Raw genomic sequence first — 23,747 nt, 5'->3', positions numbered from 1 at the left:
TGTGGTCTAAGTTTAAATGCTGTTATCATAGGCTGACGGATATTACTCTCATGTAGCCAGACTTTTCAATATCCCCATAAAGTCTGGTTCGCATTGCCAAGAATTGCCCGAATAAACAAAAAAGGCTGCCTGACCGATGTGTAAAGTTTTCAGCCACTCTTCACTTTTATATGTGCCATTTAGAGGCTGGTAAAGCTGAAATCAGATACTACCCAAAGTGCAAAATGGGATGTACAAAATGTGATCACAGATCACACTCAAATTTCTCTAACAAAACTGTTGAATATCTGTTGAAGCGTTTATTAAGTCCCATTCACACCAAGAAAAATAACGATAACTATATTAGTGTCCACACCAGTGTTGGGTAAGTTACTTCAAAAAAGTAATTAATTACTAATTACATCATCAATGTTGTATTTTAAATACTTTTCTAATCACTCTGTCTGAAAAATAATTTAATTACTCAATAAGTAATTAAACTCATTACTAATTAGCCTACTTCTTAAAATCCTTATAAACCTTGACAGGATAGACAATAAAAACGGAAAGTCTTTTAATAATTTAAATATGAGTCAAACATGGATTAGTTTAGATTTTTTTAGCTTTTTAAAACATTTTAGCTTTATTAAAACATACTATAATACTTAAAAAAAATGTTAGTAACAAATAGGGATGTCATGATACCAAAAATCTAGTAGTCGGTACCGATACCACCAAAAGTGCACAATACTCGATACCAAAGTCGATACCACGGTAAAAATATATAAAGATACAAATAAAACAATGCTATATAATTTTTTCAGGTTAGTCTAATAGTAGTAAGTAAAAATACCACAGAAATTGAATAATCAAATATAAAATAACTCTGCATAGTCATAACTGTATAAATTGAATATAGATTAATCCTTATTAAAGCTTTTCTTTTGTTGTTTGATTATCATTTAGACAACCAATAGTAGACTGTAGCATGTTTTAAAGGCTGCTGTTACTAAGACCTAATGGACGGAGACAATATGCTGTAGCACATGCTGTTCACATTCACATAAACAACGCCAAGACGGGCATATTGACATAACTGTGTGTGTATTTGAAAGTTTATGTGTAATAACCCGCGAAAATCTGACACTCGCGAGAGGCGGCTATGTGTGTGCGCTTTGGTTGAGAGCGCACTGACTGAAGACCGTCTCTGAGAGAGCGCGCGAGTAGGTTTTTCTCCCTGGGACATAGCTTACATTTTACCGTAATGTTCTTGCCTACCTGTGTCAAAAATGTGAAGTAATAGGAATATTTCCATTCTGCAAAACAGCCACTCACTTCTGCCGACATCTTCAGACAGTGACTACGCAAAGTTCAAAGTTGCGAACTCACGCGCAACTGCACTACAGCTAACGATTTTAAAGAGGCAGCGTTCACTTTTACCTTTGGACGACAAATTTAGATTTTAAATTCAATAGCCTATTGATTTAAACAGAAGTGTTGAACTAATTTACAGTATGTAACACAAGTACATTATAAGTAACTGTAATTAAATTACCTAAAAATTAAATTACCTTACTTTACTTTTCCAATGGATAAGTAATTTAATTACAATAACATGTTACTTAGAAATGCGTTACACCCAACACTGGTCCACACCAGCACACAATATAGTTTTGTTTATTGTAAGCTATCAGTTATGTCATCACTCCAGTTATGTTGTCTGCCACTTTAAATGCTCAAGCTCTTTAAAGCATTATGGATTCTGATTAGCTGTCAATATTTTTATAATTCATCAGCTGGAAAAAAATCGTTCTGAAAGAGATTTCAACAATATAATTTATCTGTGCAGTTATCGTTACAGTTGTGGTGTGGACTCTGTTATTCCTTTTATATTTAGAAAGATTTTTAGAACCATATCTTTATCGCTTCCCTTATAGTTATCATCCTTGGTGTGAACGGGCCTAGTAGTAAAGACCTGCACACCGTGACTATGATGCATCTTAGCTTATTTAAAGTTGTCGAAAAAGCACAGTGAGGATGTCATAGAACCACAGGGACACTTATGGAGAGACTCATCTGTCATTTTTGGACATTTTTTGGCTTGTACTCTACCATTCAAAAGTTTGGCTTCAGTACAATTTAAACAAAAAAAAAATAATAATACTTTTATTTAGCAAGGATGCATTAAATTGATTGTAAGCACATTTATAATTTTGTTCTTTTGAATTTTCTATTCTTCAAAGAATCTTGAAAAAATCTATAATGGTTTCCACAAAAAAATTAAAAGGTTAGTTCACCCAAAAATGAAATTTCTGTCATTAGTTACCCACCCTCGTGTTGTTCCATATGCGCAAGACCTTCGTTCATCTTCGGAACACAAATTAAAAAAACATAATTTACTACTTTATTTATGAGAATATTGATCTGCAATGCGCGTTCATGAGATGATCACGACGCATACGTGTTGTGTTCAGTATCTCACATCAACACAACACCCATGTGCGAGTGTTCACGAGAGCTGACATTGTTGTGTGAACACACTTTGGATAATATTATTTTGTAAATAAAGTGGTAAATTATGTTTTTTTTTGCGCAAACAAAGCACTCGCATCGCTTTATAATATTGAGCTTAAACCACTGGAGTTGCATCGAGTACTTTAATGATGTCTTTACTACCTTTCTGGACCTTGAAAGTGGTAGTTGCGTAGAATCTCTATGGAGGGACAGAAAGCTCTTGGATTTTATCAAAAATATCTTCATTTGTTTTCAGAAGATGAACAAAGGTCTTACGGATGTGGAATGACAGAGTTTTCATTTTTGTGTGAACTAACCCTTTAAGCAGCACAACAGTTTCCAACTTTGATAATAAATATTTCTTCATCACAAAATCAGTATATCAGAATGATTTCTGAAGGATCATGTGACACTGAAGATTTAGAGTAATGTTGCTGAAAATTCTGCCATCACAGGAATAAATTACATTTTAAAATATTTTAAAACAGTTATTTTAAATTGTAATAATATTCCACAATATTTCTGTTTTTACTGTATTTTTAATCAAATAAATGCAGCCTTGGTGAGCATAAGAGACTTCTTTCAAAAGCATTTAAAAGTCTTACCAATTTCAAACTTTTGAATGGCAGTGTATGTTAGTTGAATCTCATAGAAATACCATGAGGCTGCATATGTTACACTCTTTTGGTGACACATTCAATGAAATTTTTTTGGGTGCAGATGCAAAAGAATTTGGTGGAAAAACGAAACAATGGTAATACTTTCACAAACTTTTAAGTCTGTGGGAATGCCAAGTAATATCTTTTGCAGCCACTCAAACTCAGCAATCTCTTTTGTCAGAGGTTGTAGAGCTTTTGCAGCTCCAGGGAGCCAAACCACACAATTCCATATTGTTTATGAATCTGGAAAATATTGTGTCTATGGTAACATAATATTCTAGCGACACATATGGACATGTTTATTCTTTCATTTGTTTGTATGCATGTGTTTTCTGTCAGGCCTCAGGAGGGCAGCTCTAAGCCAGCAGGCCGAGGGGTCCTGAGTATGACGAATCTGAGTCATGGGGTCATCAGAGTGGACACAGGAGAGAAGCTGTCTGTACTCACGCTACAGGATGTGGGCACAGCCATGCCAGGAGGTACAGAGATTATGAGAACATAAACGAATGAACATCCCCAAAGCATTTTGATTCAATTCCAACATCTACCTCACAAACCAGTCTAGAGCAGTTCTGCGCTGTTTTCCTCATGTGACCGCAGACCTCATCAAACGACTTTATGGTTCTTGTAAAACTGACTTTTCTCCGTCCCTCACAGCAATGGTGTGCGTTGTTAAACCGGAGGGCGTTCCTCAGCTGTGTAAAACCGATGAGATTGGAGAGATCTGCGTGTCGTCTGCTGCCACGGGGATGTCATATTATGGGCTTACAGGAATGAGCAAGAACACATTTGAGGTGTGAAAATACACTATAGACTGCATATCCACTAAATTTCACTGTTAATATATAAAAGTACCACTCATAAGAGGTCACAGTACATTTAAAAAAAAAAATAATAATTCTTTTATTCAGCAAGGATGCAGAAATTAGCCAGTAATTGAACCAGTAATTAGCTGGTTCAAGCTGGTCTAGTTAGTTAATTACCTTGACTATCAGCTGGTGTATGGTTTGTTAGGATAGGACAATATTTGGACGAGATACAACTATTTGAAAATCTGGAATCTGAGGGTGCAAAAAAAAAATATATATATATTGAGAAAATCGTCTTTAAAGTTGTCCAAATGAAGTCCTTAGCAATGCATATCCACTCACAAAAATAATTTTTTGATATATTTACAGTAGGAAATTTACAAAATATCTTCATGGAACATGATCTTTACTTAATATACTAATGATTTTTGGCATAAAAGAAAAATCGATAATTTTGACCCATACAATGTATTGTTGGCTATTGCTACAAATATACCTGTGTGACTTATGAATGGTTTTGTGGTCCAGGGTCACATATGTGTGTGTCTCTGTGGTGCAGGTGTGTCCGGTGGCATGTGACGGTGGTTTGGTCAGCGAGTGCGTGTTCGTGAGGTCAGGTCTGCTGGGGTTTGTGGGTCCGGGCGGGATGATCTTCATCTCTGGTACGTTGGAAGGACTGATGCAGGTCGGGGGAAGGAAACACAATGCTGATGACATCATTGCAACCGCTCTCGCTGTGGAGCCCATGAAGTTTATCTATAGAGGAAGGTATGTATGAAAATGGAGACCAAAACAATAACCAACCAGTACTACTCTAGAGAGAATCTTGATTACTATATCTCTGCTCACTGTTTGTAGGACGGTGGTGTTCTCAGTGACTGTATTGTATGATGAGAGGATTGTGCTGGTAGCAGAACAGAGACCAGATTCAACTGAAGAAGAAAGTTACCAGTGGATGAGCCGAGTGTTGCAGGTACACACACACTTAACCAAGATTGAGGCTTAAATTTTGCATTTTTTTGTATTAAGCAACAAATTCACAGCTAAGAAGACCATATTTAATGTTTAATTTACAGATACAGTTATGCTTTTTTTGTGTCGTCTGTCTGTCGGGTCTGGGCGTACTGTAATGCTTCATTGTAAACTGTAATACTCGTTTATAATGTCATATTATTTGAGTGGTTGATACAGAGCAGCTGTTGATGTGCTTGTAAAATTTCTAGAGCCAAAGTCACAACAGACATAGGCTTTACCTAAATCAGAAGCTTTAACTTAAAGGGATAGTTCACCCAAAAATGAAAATTTTGTCATCATTTACTCACCCTCAAGTTGTTCCAAATCTTTGTTCTGCCAAACCCAAAAGAAGATATTTGGAAGAATGTGAGTAACCAAACAGATCTCGCCCCCCATTGACTACCATAGTATTTATTTTTCCTACTATGGTAGTAAATGGGGGGTGAGATCTATTTGGTTACTTGAGGGTAAGTAAATGGTGACACAATTTTCTTTTTTGGGTGAACTATCCCTTTAAGATTTAGAATTTTCAGAAGGGCTTTTCCCACTGCGCTTAACCCTGGGTTATATTCGTTCTAAACACCGCTTTTAACCTCGGGTAAAGAAACATTTTACACTTGTAATTTAGAAGCAGGGTTAGCACCTCTTTTTACCTGGGGTTATGAAACCCTGCTCCGGAGCAGTGTTAGCACCACTTTTGCGGTGTTAACCCCGCATTGTGGTGCCAAACTTGTACAGTGTGAAACGCTACGGTGTTAGAATGTTACAGCAAGACGGTTAGCAACAGACAACCAATCGTGTGCCTCATATTCACGTACTTTGGATAGTCACGAAAACACCTCGCATTGTATATAAACAGTAAATTCAGTGTTTGAGAGGAAAATTGTCAAATGCTGAGAGAAAAAGCTACAATTTGAATGAAGAAGAGACTGTTTCATTCTTACCTTTATAGTCCCAGATAAATTATGAGCAGTGTGAAACATGAAGCAAGATAACCCAGGATTCCATTTACCCAGGGTTTGATTAACCCAGGGTTAAAGTGTGAAAAAGTGTGAAAAGCCCTAGAAATTTGTATTCTGTAATTTTAAATGTGAACTTTTCCAATGCTATTAATAAATTATTTAAAAAAAAAAAATAATTTATACATGTTACTGTACAAAATACATCTTTAAATGAACACTACCAGTTCCAAAGTTTGGGGTCAGTAAGATTTATTTATTTATTTTTTTTAAAGAAACGTTATTCTTTATTCTCTATGCTTTTTTTCAGCAACGATGCATTAAATTGATCAAAGTGACAGTAAAGACTTTTACATTGTTATAGAAATTTCTGTTTCAAATAAATTATCTACTTTTGAACTTTGTATTAATCAAAGAACCCAGAAAACATTTTTTTTTTTTCACAGTTTCCACAAAAATATTAGGCAGCACAACTGTTTTCAATATTGATAATAATAAGAAATGTTTATTGAGTACCAAATCAACATATTAGAATGATTTCTGAAGGATCATGTGACAGACTGTAGTAATGATGCTGAAAATTTAGCTTTGCCATCACAGGAATAAATTGCATTTAAAATATATTAAATAGAAAACAGTTCTTTTTAAATTGTAGCGATATTTCACAATTGTACTATATTTTTTTACTGTATTTTTGGTAAAAAGAAAAAAAAAATGCAGCCTTTGTGAACATAAGTTGCTTCTTACAAAAATATATATATAAAAAACTTACCCAAACATTTGAACACTAGTGTATTTTTATTTTTTTTTTTACCTGCTGGTGGAATGACCAGCCTAACTCAACCTGAGCAGCTTTAGCTGAGTCTTTAGCCATTTTAAAGAAACTGCATCTTTTTCTTCAACACTTGACACATTAATACTAACACTTTATATTCTATTTCTATCCTACATGTTTTTTCTATTAAAAAACACCTTGCTACATGTACTGTGCTAGACTAACTGGGGCTTGTCCTGGCACTTGCATATTGTTGCCCTTTTGCTGGTTTAACTGCTTCTATCGTTCTCCTCATTTGTAAGTCGCTTTAGATAAAAGCATCTGCTAAATGATTAAATATAAATGTAAATTTTTGTTTATAAATATATGTACTTAAAGTGAACCTCGAAATTAAATTCATTTAAGGCTTTAAAGTCATACCTCTGGCTTTTTCAATGTATTAACTATATAATTAAGGTTATTAATAATTAATAATAAAGAGTTCTCTGACCAAAGCTGTGTGTGTGTTTAGGCTATAGATGGGATTCATCAGGTGGGGGTCTACTGTCTGGCATTGGTTCCTGCCAACACCCTTCCCAAAACCCCTCTGGGTGGAATACACCTGTCTGAGACTAAACAGCTGTTCCTGGAAGGGGCGCTACACCCCTGCAGCATCCTCATGTGTCCTCACTCCTGCATCACCAACCTGCCCAAACCCAGACAGAAGCAACCAGGTGCACAAGCCTTTGTGTGTGTTATAGAGCATGATGTGTTTGTTACATAGAGAGTGTTGTGTAAATATTGTGTGTGTGCTTGTTGCAGAGGTGGGTCCTGCCTCTGTGATGGTGGGGAATCTTGTCGCAGGAAAACGAATGGCTCAGGCCAGCGGACGAGACCTGAGTCACATGGAGGACAATGAGCAGGTAAATTCAGAGTTTGTGCGTCTACAGAGATTAAGATCTCGGTAACACTTTACAATAAGGTTCATTAGTTAACATTAGTTAACTATATTAGTTAACATGAACTAATAATGAACTGCACTTCTACAGCATTTATTAATCTTTGTTAATGTTAATTTCAACATTTACTAATACATCTTGTTAACATTAGTTAATAAACTGTGAACTAACATGAACAAACAATGAACAACTGTATTTTCATTAACTAACGTTAACGAAGATTAGTAAATACAGTAACAAATGTATTGCTCATGGTTAGTTCATTTTAGTTAATACATTAACTAATGTTTAACTAATGAACCTTATTGTAAAGTGTTACCAAGATCTCTTAGGGCTGAAGAGTTAAACAGAATAAAAATTGCTGTAAGAACAGCTACGATTTAATAAAAAAAAAAAATAGCTGCTTGTTTCAGAGTGAAGTGCAGCACTGTGTTCATTTACATGCAAGCGACTTGTGATCCAGTATTTTCAGTGTCTCAAAGCGGCTCAATTTGCAGTAAATGCTGCTCCACATGAGATCCTCTCAGCATCTGATATACTCACGGCAAAGTTCTTCTTCATTCTTCTCTTAGGGGAAAACAAGTTTGAAATACGTTTGCAGCAGTATACCGTTAGCAAACATCCCAACTTCACCCACGCTTCTGGGAGCATTTAGATGAATATGTAAATATGTGCCGCACGCTTTCCTTTCAATAACAAAATAAACACACAACAAAAATGACAGTGGTGTACAGTTGTACTGTAAAATAAAATTATTATTTTACTTAAATAATATTTTTAAATGGTACAATTTCTTATTTTTTTTAATATTTTTATTTAATAATGATAGAAACAATAATTTTATAATTATATGGATATATAATCACAAACTTTTTTGGTGCCATTTAAATTTAAAATCACATTTAAAGTCACAATCGTCATTTTTAATCAAAAAATCACATTTAGATTTTTTCCCATATCGTGCAACTGTAGGATCCCTTTAGTTTTTTGGAGATGGGAAAATAAGAGCCAAAAACTGACTTCAGCTGACCTCCTAAAGGAAACCTTGTATATAGGGGTTATGAGTATGTGTGAGTGTCTTTCGCTCTGACTGATTATTCTTTCTCTTATGTGTATTCTAGTTTCTCTTCCTGTCGGAGGTGCTGCAGTGGAGAGCTCAGACAACACCTGACCACATACTGTACACGCTCATTAACTCACGGGTAACACACATATTAATTTGCTCGGTTCTCTCCACTGTGTTTTAAAATCAGGAGCCTTTCTGACTTCCATATGATTTCAGCTGTAGCATTGTGTTTCTATAAATGTGTGTGTGTGTGTGTGTGTGTGTTTCAGGGTGCAATAGGAAGCTCTCTGACCTGTCTACAGCTTCACAAGAAAGCTGAGAAAATCGCCACTTTGCTGTATGAAAGAGGACAGCTACGAGACGGAGACCATGTAGCGTTAGTGTATCCACCAGGTACACACACATACACACACACACACACACACACACACACACACACACACACACACACACACAGGTTTGTTTTGCTATCAACGTGAGGACATTCCATAGGCGTAATGGTTTTTATACTGTACAAACTGTACATTCTCTCCCCTTACACTACCCCTACCCCTAAACCTACCCATCATAGAAAACTGTCTGCATTTTTACATTTTTAATAAAACATTGTTTAGTATGTTTTTAAAGCTATTTTAAATATGAGGATTCATGAAATATCCTCATATTTCATGTTTATGTCGTTATACCAGTGTAATACCCATGCCATTATACAAATTCGTGTCCTCATAAATCACAAAAACGCACGCACACGCACACACACACACACACACACACTCTGGCGAACTTACTTAATTTTAATTGATTTAATTCAGGGTTTCTGTGGGTCTTAAAAGTCTTAATTTTCCTTTACACAAATTAAGGCATTAAGAAGATCTTAAATCAGAGCAGAAAGTCTTAAATTCATAAAGTCATTGCATTAAATGTTGCATACATTGCAAAAACTCTTTTGTCCTGTTTTCCAGTACAAATATCTAAGCACCTTTAAATCAAGACACATTTACTTGAGATGCAAATTTAAAATGACGTCTTGAAAAATTTAACAAAATTAAGTGAGTTTATGCTTAAATCAAGAACTAATATCTGTCAATGAGTTATCATAACTTCCCTTTGAATTAAGTTGATTTTTCTGAGTCCATTGGCGGATATTTGTTCTCAGTTTAATCATGAACTCACTTCATCCTCATTAAATGCATCTTGATTTAAGAATCCTTAGACATTTGCACTGGAAAACAAGACAAAAATACTGAAGAAGAACATCATTTTTTTTACAGTGTGATCAGAAGGTACAATAAAAAAAAATTATATTCTAGTGGTTGGGAGCAGAGCTATTCAAGCTTCTTTTTCTTTTCTTTTTTTTTTTTAAATGATTTAAAAAGTAACAGGATATCTGTAGCAAGTTGTGTTTTCAAACTCTGAAGTGTTGCAAATATAACTCATTGTGTTTCTTCTTAAACATTAACATTTAGAGAACATATTGATGTATTTTGTTCAATTTTTTACTTTATTTGGTCTTAAAGACTCCCAAGCAAAGATACTTTAAAGACAATGGCACTAAGCATACTTTAAAGTTTGCCAATAAATCTGCAGTTTGCAATAATACTTCTGTACCTTTATTTCAGCCAAAGCTTTAAATAAAATATCACATTTTTTGTTGTCTGAGCACCATTTAAAGGTGGGGTAAGTCATTTTTCGGGGCGACACCAACAACGTGTAACATTAGGGAGCGTATAACGGTCAAGGAGAGAGAACGAGCAAGAGGGAGATTTGAAGAAAAACAGAAAGAGAGATGAGACGCAATACAAAACAGCTCAAAAGAATATCACTGGAATGAAGGTTTATGACTGGGCAATCGCTTTAGGACCCACGTTAATATTAGAAAAGCTTTCCAGCGCTGGAGAGAGCTAAGCGGGAAGGCCTGAAAACAGACCCGGAGGCTGCTTTGATTCCGCTTCACATGTGAGTAGCACTGGGTTTGAGTGTCATTGATTGTCTGGAGCTGCTGTGCTGTTGGCAACTAACAACAAACTCTTGTTTATATTTACTCGTGTGTACTGTACATTCATTTTTGTGCTTCCTTGTCGTTCCTTCATCATTTGCGCTTTATTTTTCGTGAAACGTTATTTTGTTTCGCGTCAGCTGTGATAAACAGACATCCACTCTTACATTGTATGTGGCCAGATAGTGAGAGTTGTGCAGGTAAACCACTGCACACTGACGACCGCAAGAGAATGAGGTGTTTAGTGTCATTGTTAGTGCATTCACCTCGCCTGCCAGCAGTGAACGGCCGGGGTTCGAGACCGACTCGGAGCAGGGTGGTTAGGATTGGAGGGTGAGTTTTGGAGGCGGAGCAATGAAGAGAGGGGTGGGTTTGTTTGGGTTGATTTCAAATATCAACAATGTCCAACAGTGTTTTTGAAAAATGGCTTACCCCACCTTTAACAACTTTGCACCAGCAATATACGTTTTTCATTTTTGTACTGAACTCTGCTTCAGGGTAGAAATCACATTTGTAGTTGTTTTTCTGTGGTTCTAATTGTAGCATTTCATAAAAATCAATTCAGCTACAGCAGACAGTCATGTTCTTTAATTCACATTTAAGAGCCGCCCACTCCAATTAAATCTGTAGAGACATCACATCACATTTGCTTTATGAAACATTTGATTAAATTAAAATTAAATTAAAATATCGCTTACAGTTAAATGTGTCATAAATAAGAAGTAAATGTGCACTGAATTCTGCCTTTTTGGTACAAATGTAATTCTATTTCACAAAGATTTTTTTTTTTTTTTTCAGGTCTAGATCTGATCGCTGCATTTTACGGCTGTCTGTATGCAGGCTGCATTCCTATAACTGTACGACCGCCTCACCCTCAGAATATCTCTACTACACTACCTACAGTTAAAATGATCCTAGAGGTGAGGATACACCATGCCTACAGTTAACATTAATTATTAGAAATATCTTAACTTATAGTTTAATCAGTGAAATTATTGTAAATGTGATGCATTATAGAATGAGACAACACATCATCTCTCAAAACATTACCAGTTTTAATGAATAAAAATGTTGGTGTGTGCAGGTGAGTCGTTCAGTGTGTGTTATGACCACCCAAACCATCTCTAAACTTCTGAGGTCCAGAGATGCATCAGTGGCTGTGGACTTTAAGTCATGGCCTCCTATCCTGGAAACAGGTGAGTTTATGAGAAAAATGAGATGTTTGTTCAGAGGTTACACCTGTCAAGTGTTCATCAGAAGTATGTGTGCGTTTATTTGTTAGACGACTTGCCAAAGAGGCGTTGCCCCCTGCTGTTTAAGCCATGTGACCCAGACTCGTTGGCGTATCTGGACTTCAGTGTGTCCACTACAGGCATGCTTGCTGGAGTAAAGGTTTGACTCTTCATACCTGTTACTAATGTATTTTAAGGCCAATTCACACCGCACCGACAGATGGCAACAGACAGTTCACCAGGTTTTGTCGGATCAGTGCGTTATCCCTGTCGGAATCTACTGGTGTCTGCCGGAGCTTGCTTTCGCTGATTGAACATGCTGAATCGGGTTTAGAATGTCTGATAAGTGACGTGCTGTAATCTGGTGACTGTCGCCGTTGGTCTGCGTCTGTCGGTGTAGTGTGAATTGGCCTTTGTGTACTGACTGTAGATGCGATGGAACTGCATATTTGATTTCACAAATATTCAGAATATTCAGATCTGTACCCTATTGAAAAAAAAAAATACTAAAATGTATTTGAAATAAATTTATTTTGTGCAAAGTAGTATACTACAAATACATTTACATATTTATGTGCTACATGAAAATACCCTGCAATTGTACTTTTGGTATACTAAACTGGTATACTTTTAAATTGGAACAACTAATTTTGTACTTAATGCACTTTAATTGTGCTGAAGTAGTGCTGACGTCCTACTAAAGATATATATAAGTATATATTAAACAATTAATGTCTGTTTTTCTCTCTTTCTCTAAAGATGTCTCACAATGCAACCAGTGCTCTGTGTCGCTCTGTTAAACTGCAGTGTGAGTTGTATCCCTCTCGTGAGGTGGCCGTATGTCTCGACCCGTACTGCAGCCTTGGCTTTGTCTTGTGGTGTCTCTGCAGGTACACACCACCTGTACACTAACCTGAGATGAACACTCAGCAAACACAGGTGTTAAGCAACTTTTTATTTGTTTATTTGTGTGCTTGTTGTCTGTGTGTAGCGTGTTTGCAGGGCAGCAGTCTGTTCTAATCTCTCCGATGGATCTAGAGGTGAACCCTGCTTTGTGGCTACAGTCCGTCAGTCAGTTTAAAGTCCGAGACACTTTCTGCTCGTACTCTGTGATGGAGCTCTGCACAAGATCTCTCAGCTCTCTCACCGACTCTCTAAAGGTGTGCACACACATACACTCACAGCATTTCAATCTGCTTCTTATAGTTAAAGTATAGTTCACCCAAAAAATGAAAATTCTCTTATCATTTACTCATGCCATCCCCGATGTATATGACTTTCTTTCTTCAGAAAAACACAAACAAAGATTTTTAGGAAAATAATCCATCTCCATATGTCCATATAATAAAAGTGAATGGCTGCCGCTTGTTTGACATTTGAAAAATCACACCCAGCGATCATGACTGTAAATCATATGACTACATTTGATGAATCAATGTGTTCTGAAATGAAACGATTGGTGTGTGTAAGAAAAATACTAATATTTTTCAATTTTTTAACTATATCAATAGATTTTTGGACATGCGCACACTACTGCACAAATATACAGTTTCCCACTGTTTGCACATTCTCATACCATAGCTTCTTTTCTTTGTTTTAAAAAAGAATTAATATTTATCTATTTCGGGTCTTAATTAGGAGCAGCAAGCACATGAAGCTTTGTGCCGTGCTGCTTTTTTTTTTATCAAGCAGTAAAAACGCCACTTCCCGCACCTGAAACAAGGTGTCAGTGGATGAAAGTTTGAATCAAGGACTGGTGAGACGTTGTCTTGCACCTCTTAACAGACGATGAGGGGAAGGAGAATTTTAGACACGACAATCATTTATGACACTTTATTCAACAAAAACGAGCTCATTCCGTGTGTTATACGTCATTATTCCATTTCTACGTCAGTGCATATCAGATCAAGTGTTCTAATCAGTCCTGTCGAACCGATTAGAAAAGGTTTAAACCACCCCTTACAATCTGAATGAAATTGTAATCGGATTTGGCCAATTCATTCCAATCGACGTGGTTACATGTGACTTTACTATTCTGATTGTGTTAGTCCATTTACAGTCGGATTATTAGGGTCCATGTTAATGCAGTTATTGCTTCCAGTCTACTGTCATTCAAGTGTTCACAAGTTCAGCTTGTCACAAACGCAAGTGTAGTATTGCGGAAGCACAGAGGACAGCCACTGCTCGCGCAAGCTTCACAATGCACTTACGTCACGTGTCACGACATCCCTCTCATATACTCGTATGACAGTAGACCAGAATCAATGATTTGATACAATACACTTAATGTGTACATACATGTTTTTACATTGTACTTATATTTTAAAAATACCTGCATGTAATTACATCTGTAATTACATTTATTATTTACACTGTCGACCCATCCCTTACACCTTAACCCACCCTTAAACCTACCCATACCACCAAACCTGTCCTAACCTTATCCATATCCCACCTCAATAGCAGCAAGTGTTTTGCAACACAATGTGAACACGATAAGTACATTGTACTTATTTTTTGATGCAAGTACATAGTAGTTAAGGACGCCTAATATAAAGTGGGACCAAAATATTAGTTTTTTTTTTTTAGATACTATCGTTAAGCTTCAGAAGACATTGATTCATCCACTGTGGTCTTATGGTTTACCGTCATAATCATTGTGTGTGGTTTTTCAAGCGTCAACCAAGCAGCAGCCATTCACTTGCATTATGTGGACTCGCAGAGATGGATTATTTTCCTAAAAATCTTCATTTGTGTTTTTCTGAGGACTGTATTTGTGTCGATCTCTCTCTCAGGCCCGTGGGATGGATCTGACCCGTGTGCGTTCATGTGTGGTTGTGGCAGAAGAGAGGCCTCGTGTTGCTCTGACACAGTCCTTCTGTAAGCTCTTTAAGGATGTGGGGCTGCACCCCCGTGCCGTCAGCACTGCTTTCGGCTGCAGGGTCAATCTCGCAATCTGCCTACAGGTCAGTATATGCATGAATATGACCCATATCTGATTTCATAGTCTAATTGCATCCCCAGTGTTCAGTTTTTTTTCTTTTTACTAGTCATGTAACTCATTCAACCTTCTATTTAAGTTTTTTTAAATTTAGTTTTCTTTTTCAGTTTTTTAAGTTACTTTTTAACATATTTATACATCACATCTTCCTCTCCTCTCCTCATGTAGCCTCATAGGTTGGGGAAGCTTGCTGAGCAGGTATGACTAAACTTCAACTGATCCTCATCATTTTCTTCAGTTACTAGATGTGGGAGTAAATATACTAATTATCGTCCTGTGTGCATGAATACTCATTTTTACTAGCCGACTAATTGGCAAACCACTGTTAACCTCACCTCAAATGACTTCGGCTTCAGTGCTCTTGCTTTTTCTGGCATGTCCAGAACTGTCCACACAGCTGATATAATGTGAGTGTGAGAAACGAAAGCAAGCTTATCTCTAGATTCAGTCATAAAGGGTGAGAAAAACATTTCTGCCTTTGGACAACACCTGATTAGTTTCAGGGTGGTTTACAAAAGATGTTGCATAAATCCAAATATATTTGGCCATTACATGTTATTATATAAAACTAACACCTCGCATCTACACTGGAGCAGGAGTTTTCCTTCTTCTAGATGACGGATGCCAGCAGTTTAACCTGTTTGGCATTAGATTTTTTTGACCATAGTTACATTAGTGGAAATATATCATCTTTGAACTAATCTACCTCACTCTTCCCTCTTTTGCTGATTGAGTCCTCTCCATGCACTATATACACATTTGTACACTTTGTTCACTTTTAATGCAAGCCACCATGACCATAATCGTCTGCCAGATAAGCATGAAGCTTTATGTTTTAAGTATGTTTGACTATAATTTATAGAAGGTGATTTGTGTGTTTGTGCAGGGAACATCAGGACCTGATCCCACAACTGTCTATGTGGACATGAGAGCTCTGAGACATGACAGGCAAGACACACACACACTCCCACACACATATTAGGTATTTCATTATTTCCATTCTTGCACAGATGCAACAAAGGGGACAAAATCAGTACATATTAGTACAGTACCATTCAAAAGTTTTTTTTTTTTCCAACAAATGGTCAGTGAAAGAAGGCCCTTAATGTTCAGAATATGTTAATTGTCAGCCTCAGAAGATAAAACTAAATATTATATAAAATATTATATATACTGCCGTTCAAAAGTTTGGGATCTGTAAGATTTTTAATGTTTTTTTTTAAAAAGTCTTTTATGATCACCAAGGCTTTGTAATTTTATAAATGTCTTTACTGTCACTTTTGATCAATTGAATGCATCCTTGCTGAATAAAAGTAATAATTTCTTTAAATTCTTTCCAAAAAGAAATAAGTCTTACTGACCGCAAACTTTTGAATGGTAGTGTATAATGTTACAAAAGCTTTCTATTTCAAATAAATTGTTCTTTTGAACTTTCTATTCATCAAAGAATCCTGAAAAAAAAAATTTGTAGACAACTGTTTTCAACATTGATAATAATAAATGTTTCTTGATCAGCAAATCAGCATATTGTCATGTGACACTGAAGACTGGCGTAATGATGCTGAAAATTTAGCTTTGCCAACAAAAATTTTTTAAATATATTCAAACTAGAGTTGTCAAAAGTACCAACTTCGGTACCAAGTCGATACTGAAATTTTAAAATGTGACGCTTTGAGCGCTGTTGAGCGGTTTCGTTGACACCTCTGATTGGCCATTGTGTTCACGCGCTCATCGGTTATGTCTGTGATTGGCAACAATAATCAACTTGGTACTGAAGTTGGTACTTTTGACAATTCTAATTCAAACAGAAAAGAGTTATTTTAAATTGTAATAATATTTTACAATATTACGTTTTTGTTTTGTTTTTTTGTATTTTTAATCAAATAAATGCAGCCTTGGTGAGCATAAGAGACTAAATTTAAAAACATGAAAAACTTATATATATTAAATATACTATATAAATTTTTTCTATCAAATCCTCATGTGAAATAAGACTGTATGTGTTTGCAGGGTGAGACTGGTTGAAAGAGGATCTCCACATAGTTTACCTCTCATGGAATCTGGGAAGGTTAGTAAGACAGTTTCCTTACTTGTTTCCTTAAATTAAATGTAAACCACATTATAATAAAAAATGTGAATTTTTTTTTCTTTCTTTATTTATTTTTTTTACAGATTTTACCTGGTGTACGCATCATCATTGCTAACCCAGAGACAAAGGGGCCAATCGGAGACTCTCATTTAGGGGAGGTTAGACCAGTAGCCCTCTCTTGTCTATCAGATAAAAGAATATCTTCTCATTACCAAGTGTCTCACTTGTGTCTCTGTTTTAAAATATGTGCAGATCTGGGTCCATAGTCCACAGAATGCCAGTGGGTACTTCACTGTTTTCGGAGAGGAAAATGTGCGTTCGGATCATTTCGGAGCCAGGTTGAGCTTTGGAGACACTCAGACTGTGTGGGCCAGAACCGGATACCTGGGGTTTCTGCGCAGGACCGACCTCACTGATGCAAGCGGAGGTGTGTGTGTGTGTGTTCAATGTATATTGGGCATTTTGTCACAGATAAAGAGGGATTGTCTTTGCATTCATAAAGAGAAATGTATTTGATTTACATTAAGCAGTGGAGTTGTTTAATTTGTGTCTTCAGAAAGGCACGATGCACTCTATGTGGTGGGAGCGTTAGATGAAGTCATGGAGCTGAGAGGTATGAAATACCATCCCATTGACATTGAAACGTCCATCATCAGGGCACACCGGAATATCACAGAGTGGTGAGCTCACACACACACACACACGCGCACACACACACACACACACACACACACACACACACACACACACACACACACACACACAGGTTTGTTTTGCTATCAAAGTGAGGACATTCCATAGGCGTAAAGGTTTTTATACTGTACAAACTGTACATTCTCTCCCCCTTCACTACCCCTACCCTAAACCTACCCATCACAGAAAATTGCATTTTTACATTTTTAATAAAACATTGTTTAGTTTGTTTTTAAAGCTATTTTAAATGAGAACTCATGAAATGTCCTCATAGTTCATGTTTACGTCGTAATACCAGTGTAATACCCATATCATTATACAAATTTGTGTCCTCATAAATCACAAAAACATGCACACACACACACACACACACACACACACACACACACACACACACACACACGCACACACACAAAAACACAGCCACATATTCACACTAAGGCATACTCTATGTAAATATGCTAATTAGGGGTGGGAACTATGTCATATTGTCATATATATACAATATAATCCAATTTAAAATAAGTTCTCTATTTTAGTATATTTTAAGATGTAATTGATTCCTGTGATGGTAAAGCTGAATTGTCAGCATCATTACTCCAGTCTTCAGTGTCACATGTTCATTCAGAAATCATTCTAATATGCTGATTTGATGCTCAAGAAACATTTCTTATTATTATTGATTTTCAGATTTCTTATTAGTTTCGATGTTTGTGCTGCTTAATATTTTTGTGAAAATCGCAATACATTTTTACAATTCTTTAAATAGAAAGTTCAAAACAACAGCATTTATTTGAAGTAGAAATCTTTTGTAACATTATAAATGTCTTTACTATGCAAGCTTGTATCCGCACTAAATAAAAAATAAAAAAGGTAATTGCGACTTTTTTTCTCAGAATTGTGTGATATAAACTCACAATTGCGCATTATAAAGTCAGAATTGTGAGATATAAACTTGCAATTGCAAGAAAAAAGTCAGAATTGTGAGAAATAAAGTAAGAATTGCGTAATATAAACTCGCAATTACAAGTTATAAAGTCAGAATTCTGATTCTTCTCACAATTGTGAGTTTATAACTCGCAATTCTGACTTTATTTGTGAGAGATAAAAAGTCGCAATTACCTTTTTTTAAACAAGCTTCTATACTTTACTGTTACTTTCAATCATTTCTATTTATTCTTGATGGGGAAAAAAGTCTTGTTGACCCCACATTTTTGAATGGTAGGTGTATATCGAAGCATACTTGTTTTTTTTCTGGAAATAGAACCTAAAAATTTTCATATTTTGCAATACCTTTTTTGATAATTAAATGATTTAAATACTTTATAAATGAAATGTATTTCATATAATTTGTTTTTCTCTTTTTATTTTACATATATATATATATATATATATATAATATATCTTGGTCATGAACCAAAACTAAGAGTATTCATACATAACAAATGAATAAACAACTGAAAAAACAGCTGCTGCACATTAAATAACACTTGAGTTAATAACCAAAGTCTCAACACTTTAATAAATCATACAAATAAATGGATGAGCCACATTCAACATGCGTTTTCCCTGGCAGTAAAAAGCCTCAATATACAAGGAGGCAATAGTTTCCTTCAAATGTCTGTGCCTTTAAACTGGATATATTATTCAGGTAGCCATCCATAAACTTGTTTGCTCAGCAAGATTCTCTTCATAATGTTGCTGACAATACAGTAGTTGACCTGAGAGTGAAAACCAACTGCAGATGAAGACGGTTTATGCTAATTCCTAGTGTAGTTGCATTGCGCAGTGAATACACATTTCAGAAAAGCAGCTACTAGTGAAATCAAACTATTTTGCATTCATAGCTCAAGGTTCAAACTTTCTCTTTCTCTCATTCAGTGCGGTGTTTACATGGACGAATCTCTTAGTGGTGGTGGTGGAGTTGGACGGCTCAGAGCAGGAAGCTCTAGATCTGGTTCCAATGGTAACTAATGTGGTTCTAGAAGAACACTACTTGATTGTGGGCGTGGTGGTTGTCGTGGATACGGGCGTAATTCCCATCAACTCTCGCGGAGAGAAGCAACGCATGCACCTGCGAGACGGTTTCCTCGCCGACCAGCTCGACCCCATATATGTGGCTTACAACATGTAGAAACACACACACACACACGATGATCTTAAAGATAGGCTCATTGTCATGAGCACAGGCACAACAACCTTGATTTCCAGCACCTTCTCACTGTCAGCACTTCTGTCAGCCTGCTAACTGTAGATTGAACACCCTCAAAATAGCAACACACACTCACACATCATTCACAGAGGGACTTAAAAGACTCCTGTAGCATATCTTCAAGTTCTTATTTTCATTTTTTGATTGTGTCGCCCAATATTTTGCTAGTGTTGGTTATTTTTTTAACTTGCACACTAAATTTAATTTAAAGAACGGGATTTTATATGATAAATATTGCTGTTGCCAATTAAATCCATGTTATTTATTTGTGTTTTTAAACCTGCGATCACAAATATATGTCATATTTGTGCTTTTACGTACTTTTCTTTGCATATAATGTTTTATGCTCGTCTTTGTTGTTGTCTTTGTTGATACATGTTTTTGAAGTTGTATTAGAATATCACATACTCATTTAGCATGTTTATCATTTTAATGTTAATGTTAAGTCTAATGTTAAGTCATTTTCGTTATTGTTAATTATGTACAGAAAATTGTTTACGTTTTGTTTTGTCAAGCTTTTGCGATATAATTTTTGTGATTTAATAGTTTAGGCTAACATAGGTCATTTTATCATGTTTATGAACAAGATCATATCTGCACTGTGATACGCATAAATATAGATCTATGTGAACTAGAATTTGCATTCTAGACTCATTGCCCAGCAGCAGCTGATCTCTCCTGTTTTATGTCTATGTCTAGAGAGGGAGGGAGAAATGGAAAGCATGACAGAATGAGGACATATGCACAATGTGTGTTTATTATATCTTAATTTATTTTTGAAGCTTCCATTACATGTAAAATACAAAAGCACTTTGATTATGTCACTATGTCTTTTCATATGTCAATAAAATATTTTCAACTATTCTTATTGAGAAAACATGTCTGCCTTGCTGTTTGTTGAGGATCACAGTGTACATGTACTGCCATCTAGTGAACAAAATGCATTAAAACCAGCTCAAATTTCCAATCAGCACTTTCCTGTAAAATACAATGTAATACAGTTTGAAGGAAGTTCAGGTGAGTGTTTTACTGTAATTGTATGCTGAATGGATTAATATATGCAGAAAAGGCCCTGAATGAACTGTAAATGTATTAATATTTTGTGATCTTTATTCAGTCTTACAGCCAAACAGGTTCTCCTGACCTACTGCAAAATATGTTTGTTTGTTATAGATAGATAGATAAGGCGCTTATATAAATTATAAACTGTGAAGAGTTTCTGCATGTAAAGTGTAGTCCACAAGGTGGCGCTGACAGACCGCTTCTGCACTCTTGTTGCGCCACCCTCATTCAACCAGTGAGAAGCTTCCTGCGTAACCCAGAGCAGCGGGTTTTGTCAGTGACTGTGCGTGTGTTTTTGCAGGATGTGGTGAGTACGAGAGGTGGTGCCGCTCACAGCTCGCGCGGTGACGATTGGGACAGCAAGACGTGGCGCGCACTCAGAGACGGACGGCAGCTGGAAGACTCGAGCGAGTTGAAGTTCGTTGGGAAGGGCGGAAAATTACGGGCCGACGGCCGCTCCATACAAGGCAAGGTCGGGTGGGGAGCAGTTTAGGGAGCAGCGCTGATCCAATCATCTGCGCTTCTGGGAAGAGCCGGAACCGAGCGACGCGACTCGTTTTGTTTTCTGTAAAGAATTGTACGTGTTTGAGATGTTTCTGTAGAAACTCTCTTGTTTCTTTAGTTGTTTACGTTAGTTTTTAGTTTTGTTGTTTGTTTTGGATTTGTGTACTTTGGAGATGAGTTCGTCAGTAAACGGGGTAGAACCCAAACCCGCACCAGCGGTCAGTCAGAACGGACCAAATTCTGCTCCGACCCCCAACGATGTCAAAACACCCGAGCCGGTGGTACCGGACGAGGAGCCGCAGTCTTCGGTGACGGACGCCACGCAGATGGGAATTAAGTTCGCCAAGACATTCCTGCTGATCTTTCCCATCTACGTGCTGGGATATCTGGAGTTCAGCTTCAGCTGGGTCCTCATCGGCTTGGCCGTGCTGTTCTGGCTCAAAAGGAACCAGGGCAGCAGATTCGCTCGGGTCAACCAGGCACTGGCGTTTCTGGAGCAAGAGGAGCGAGCGGTGCGTCAAACCGTCCGGAGCTCAGAGCTGCCGCCGTGGGTGAGTGAGCGACACACTGTACTTTGCGTTACTCAAATCTGGTAATGATTCACATGGAGAACTTTGACCCCAGCCTTGACCTGTAGCAATAATTCGGACTAACAATGCCCAAGTCAACCGGGGTGTCATTGCTCCGTTTGTGTGTGTGTGTGGTTATCAAATGTTTGTGTTCACCACTGACATTGCTTACATACCTTAATGAGTCACAAATCCTATCAAGACCACAAATTTAATCAGAACCGCCCATCCAACATTTTACCCTGAGCAGAATCTCTATTAAGTTCTTCTTATATCTTTATATTTGAAGTGTTTGATAGGTCTAGCAAAAGACAGATAGTCAAGTTGAATTTTTCTACTTATTCACACTCTTGTACATTGCAGAAATATAAATATAATGGCATTAATAATCAATAATAATAAAATAAAAAAATGTATTAAATATAATGGCATTAATAATAAAATAAAAAAAATGTAGGATATCACTTATCCATTATAAATAAAAAATATTCTTTATTATGTATACATTTTTATATATATATATATATATATATGTATATGGGTCGTTGACGAATAAGGTTTTTAAAAGTGTAAAAAAAAAAAACCTAATGGAGATATAATTAATTTTGTTTTATTAAGTTTTATTAAGTGTTAACAATGAGATTATGTGGTTTTTATAATGAATTAACACTGCTTTTGTCATTTTTTTTACATGATGGACAAAATTTGTCACCAAAAAAATTTTGGTTTTACCAAATGACACTTGGTTATGACAAATGACAATATTTTCAAACAGTGCTAACAGGCTGATATCTAGCTAGCTGGTTAGATTGCAAAAGTACAATCAAACATTTTATATTTAGTACAAATTTTTAAAATATTACAACATTTGTCATGTTTTATAGCGGTTGTACTGAATGTTTCGGGACATGCGTATGAGCAAGTGAAAACATGAATTTTTCAAATAGTTAAAAGAGGGTTAGTAACTTTGCTTCACAACCATGTAGGTGTCGGAATGATGTCACATCCTACCACATGATATTGACCGCATGACTTGATCCAAAATGGTCACTTTATATTGGTTACTCTGAATGACATCAATGAAATTCATTTTTCTGGACATTCTCATAACAAAGCAACGACTTCTACACATAATTTTAATACCATTTTGTACTATGTTGATATATGATGTTATAAAATCATGCCAGAATAAAAATATATACATTTATTACATTTTAAGATATTTTAATCACAAATGAAGTGTCTGTATTGGCCTTTGGGCGGTTAAACCGAATGACCTTTTGACACTTCAAAATCTTTAAAATACCTTTATATGTAGCAAAATATAATTAAAACCTTTTGGATTCAATAAAAGTGATCTAGTTGTACTACCTTATATACTTTGGATGTCATATCTTAGTAACTATAAATATATACACACAATAAAAACATTTTTATTTATAAGGACCGATAAGTGATATCCAGATTCAATTTTTAATGTTTATGCTACTTTTAAGTCGTTAAAGGATGTGTATTGATTGACCGCTAATCTGGATGTGATCTCTATGGTGGGTGCAGCTCTAAAAATGCATTCTGATTCTGAAATATTAAATCAGTGGCTGCATTCAAAATCATTTGTCATGCTCAGGTAGAAACATATGAAACAAGCCAGGTTGTCAAGTCTGTTTCTTTTGGCC

The 23,747-nt window shown here is 36.2% G+C and overlaps 2 protein-coding genes across 3 annotated transcripts in view; both read left to right on the top strand.

Moving 5' to 3' along the window:
• dip2cb (disco-interacting protein 2 homolog Cb) overlaps positions 1–20,800 on the top strand; it is a 45,570-nt gene extending 24,770 nt beyond the window's left edge. The window contains exons 19-39 of one of the 2 annotated variants that reach the window (XM_051861476.1): positions 3,492–3,631; positions 3,810–3,946; positions 4,521–4,729; positions 4,820–4,934; positions 7,221–7,422; positions 7,511–7,611; positions 8,769–8,849; positions 8,983–9,106; positions 11,508–11,629; positions 11,794–11,905; positions 11,992–12,101; positions 12,701–12,831; positions 12,933–13,101; positions 14,737–14,907; positions 15,111–15,140; positions 15,829–15,890; positions 16,953–17,010; positions 17,115–17,189; positions 17,284–17,458; positions 17,588–17,711; positions 19,606–20,800. In XM_051861476.1, the coding sequence (XP_051717436.1) occupies positions 3,492–3,631; positions 3,810–3,946; positions 4,521–4,729; positions 4,820–4,934; positions 7,221–7,422; positions 7,511–7,611; positions 8,769–8,849; positions 8,983–9,106; positions 11,508–11,629; positions 11,794–11,905; positions 11,992–12,101; positions 12,701–12,831; positions 12,933–13,101; positions 14,737–14,907; positions 15,111–15,140; positions 15,829–15,890; positions 16,953–17,010; positions 17,115–17,189; positions 17,284–17,458; positions 17,588–17,711; positions 19,606–19,858 (2,701 nt within the window). In that variant the 3' untranslated portion in view covers positions 19,859–20,800. The remainder of the gene's footprint in view (positions 1–3,491; positions 3,632–3,809; positions 3,947–4,520; positions 4,730–4,819; positions 4,935–7,220; positions 7,423–7,510; positions 7,612–8,768; positions 8,850–8,982; positions 9,107–11,507; positions 11,630–11,793; positions 11,906–11,991; positions 12,102–12,700; positions 12,832–12,932; positions 13,102–14,736; positions 14,908–15,110; positions 15,141–15,828; positions 15,891–16,952; positions 17,011–17,114; positions 17,190–17,283; positions 17,459–17,587; positions 17,712–19,605) is intronic. The other variant, XM_051861484.1, reaches the window with a different exon arrangement.
• Positions 20,801–21,232: 432 nt separating this feature from the next.
• Positions 21,233–23,747, top strand: part of esyt2a (extended synaptotagmin-like protein 2a) — a 35,932-nt gene continuing 33,417 nt past the window's right edge. Inside the window, 1 exon segment of the mRNA XM_051861780.1 lies at positions 21,233–22,053. Within this exon segment, the coding sequence (XP_051717740.1) occupies positions 21,676–22,053 (378 nt within the window). The 5' untranslated portion in view covers positions 21,233–21,675.

The sequence above is a fragment of the Ctenopharyngodon idella genome, chromosome 2 (genome assembly GCF_019924925.1).
Source record: "Ctenopharyngodon idella isolate HZGC_01 chromosome 2, HZGC01, whole genome shotgun sequence".
In the NCBI taxonomy this organism is placed as follows: domain Eukaryota; kingdom Metazoa; phylum Chordata; class Actinopteri; order Cypriniformes; family Xenocyprididae; genus Ctenopharyngodon; species Ctenopharyngodon idella.
Note: the sequence above shows the minus strand (reverse complement) of the source record. Positions and strands in the feature narration are given on the sequence as shown.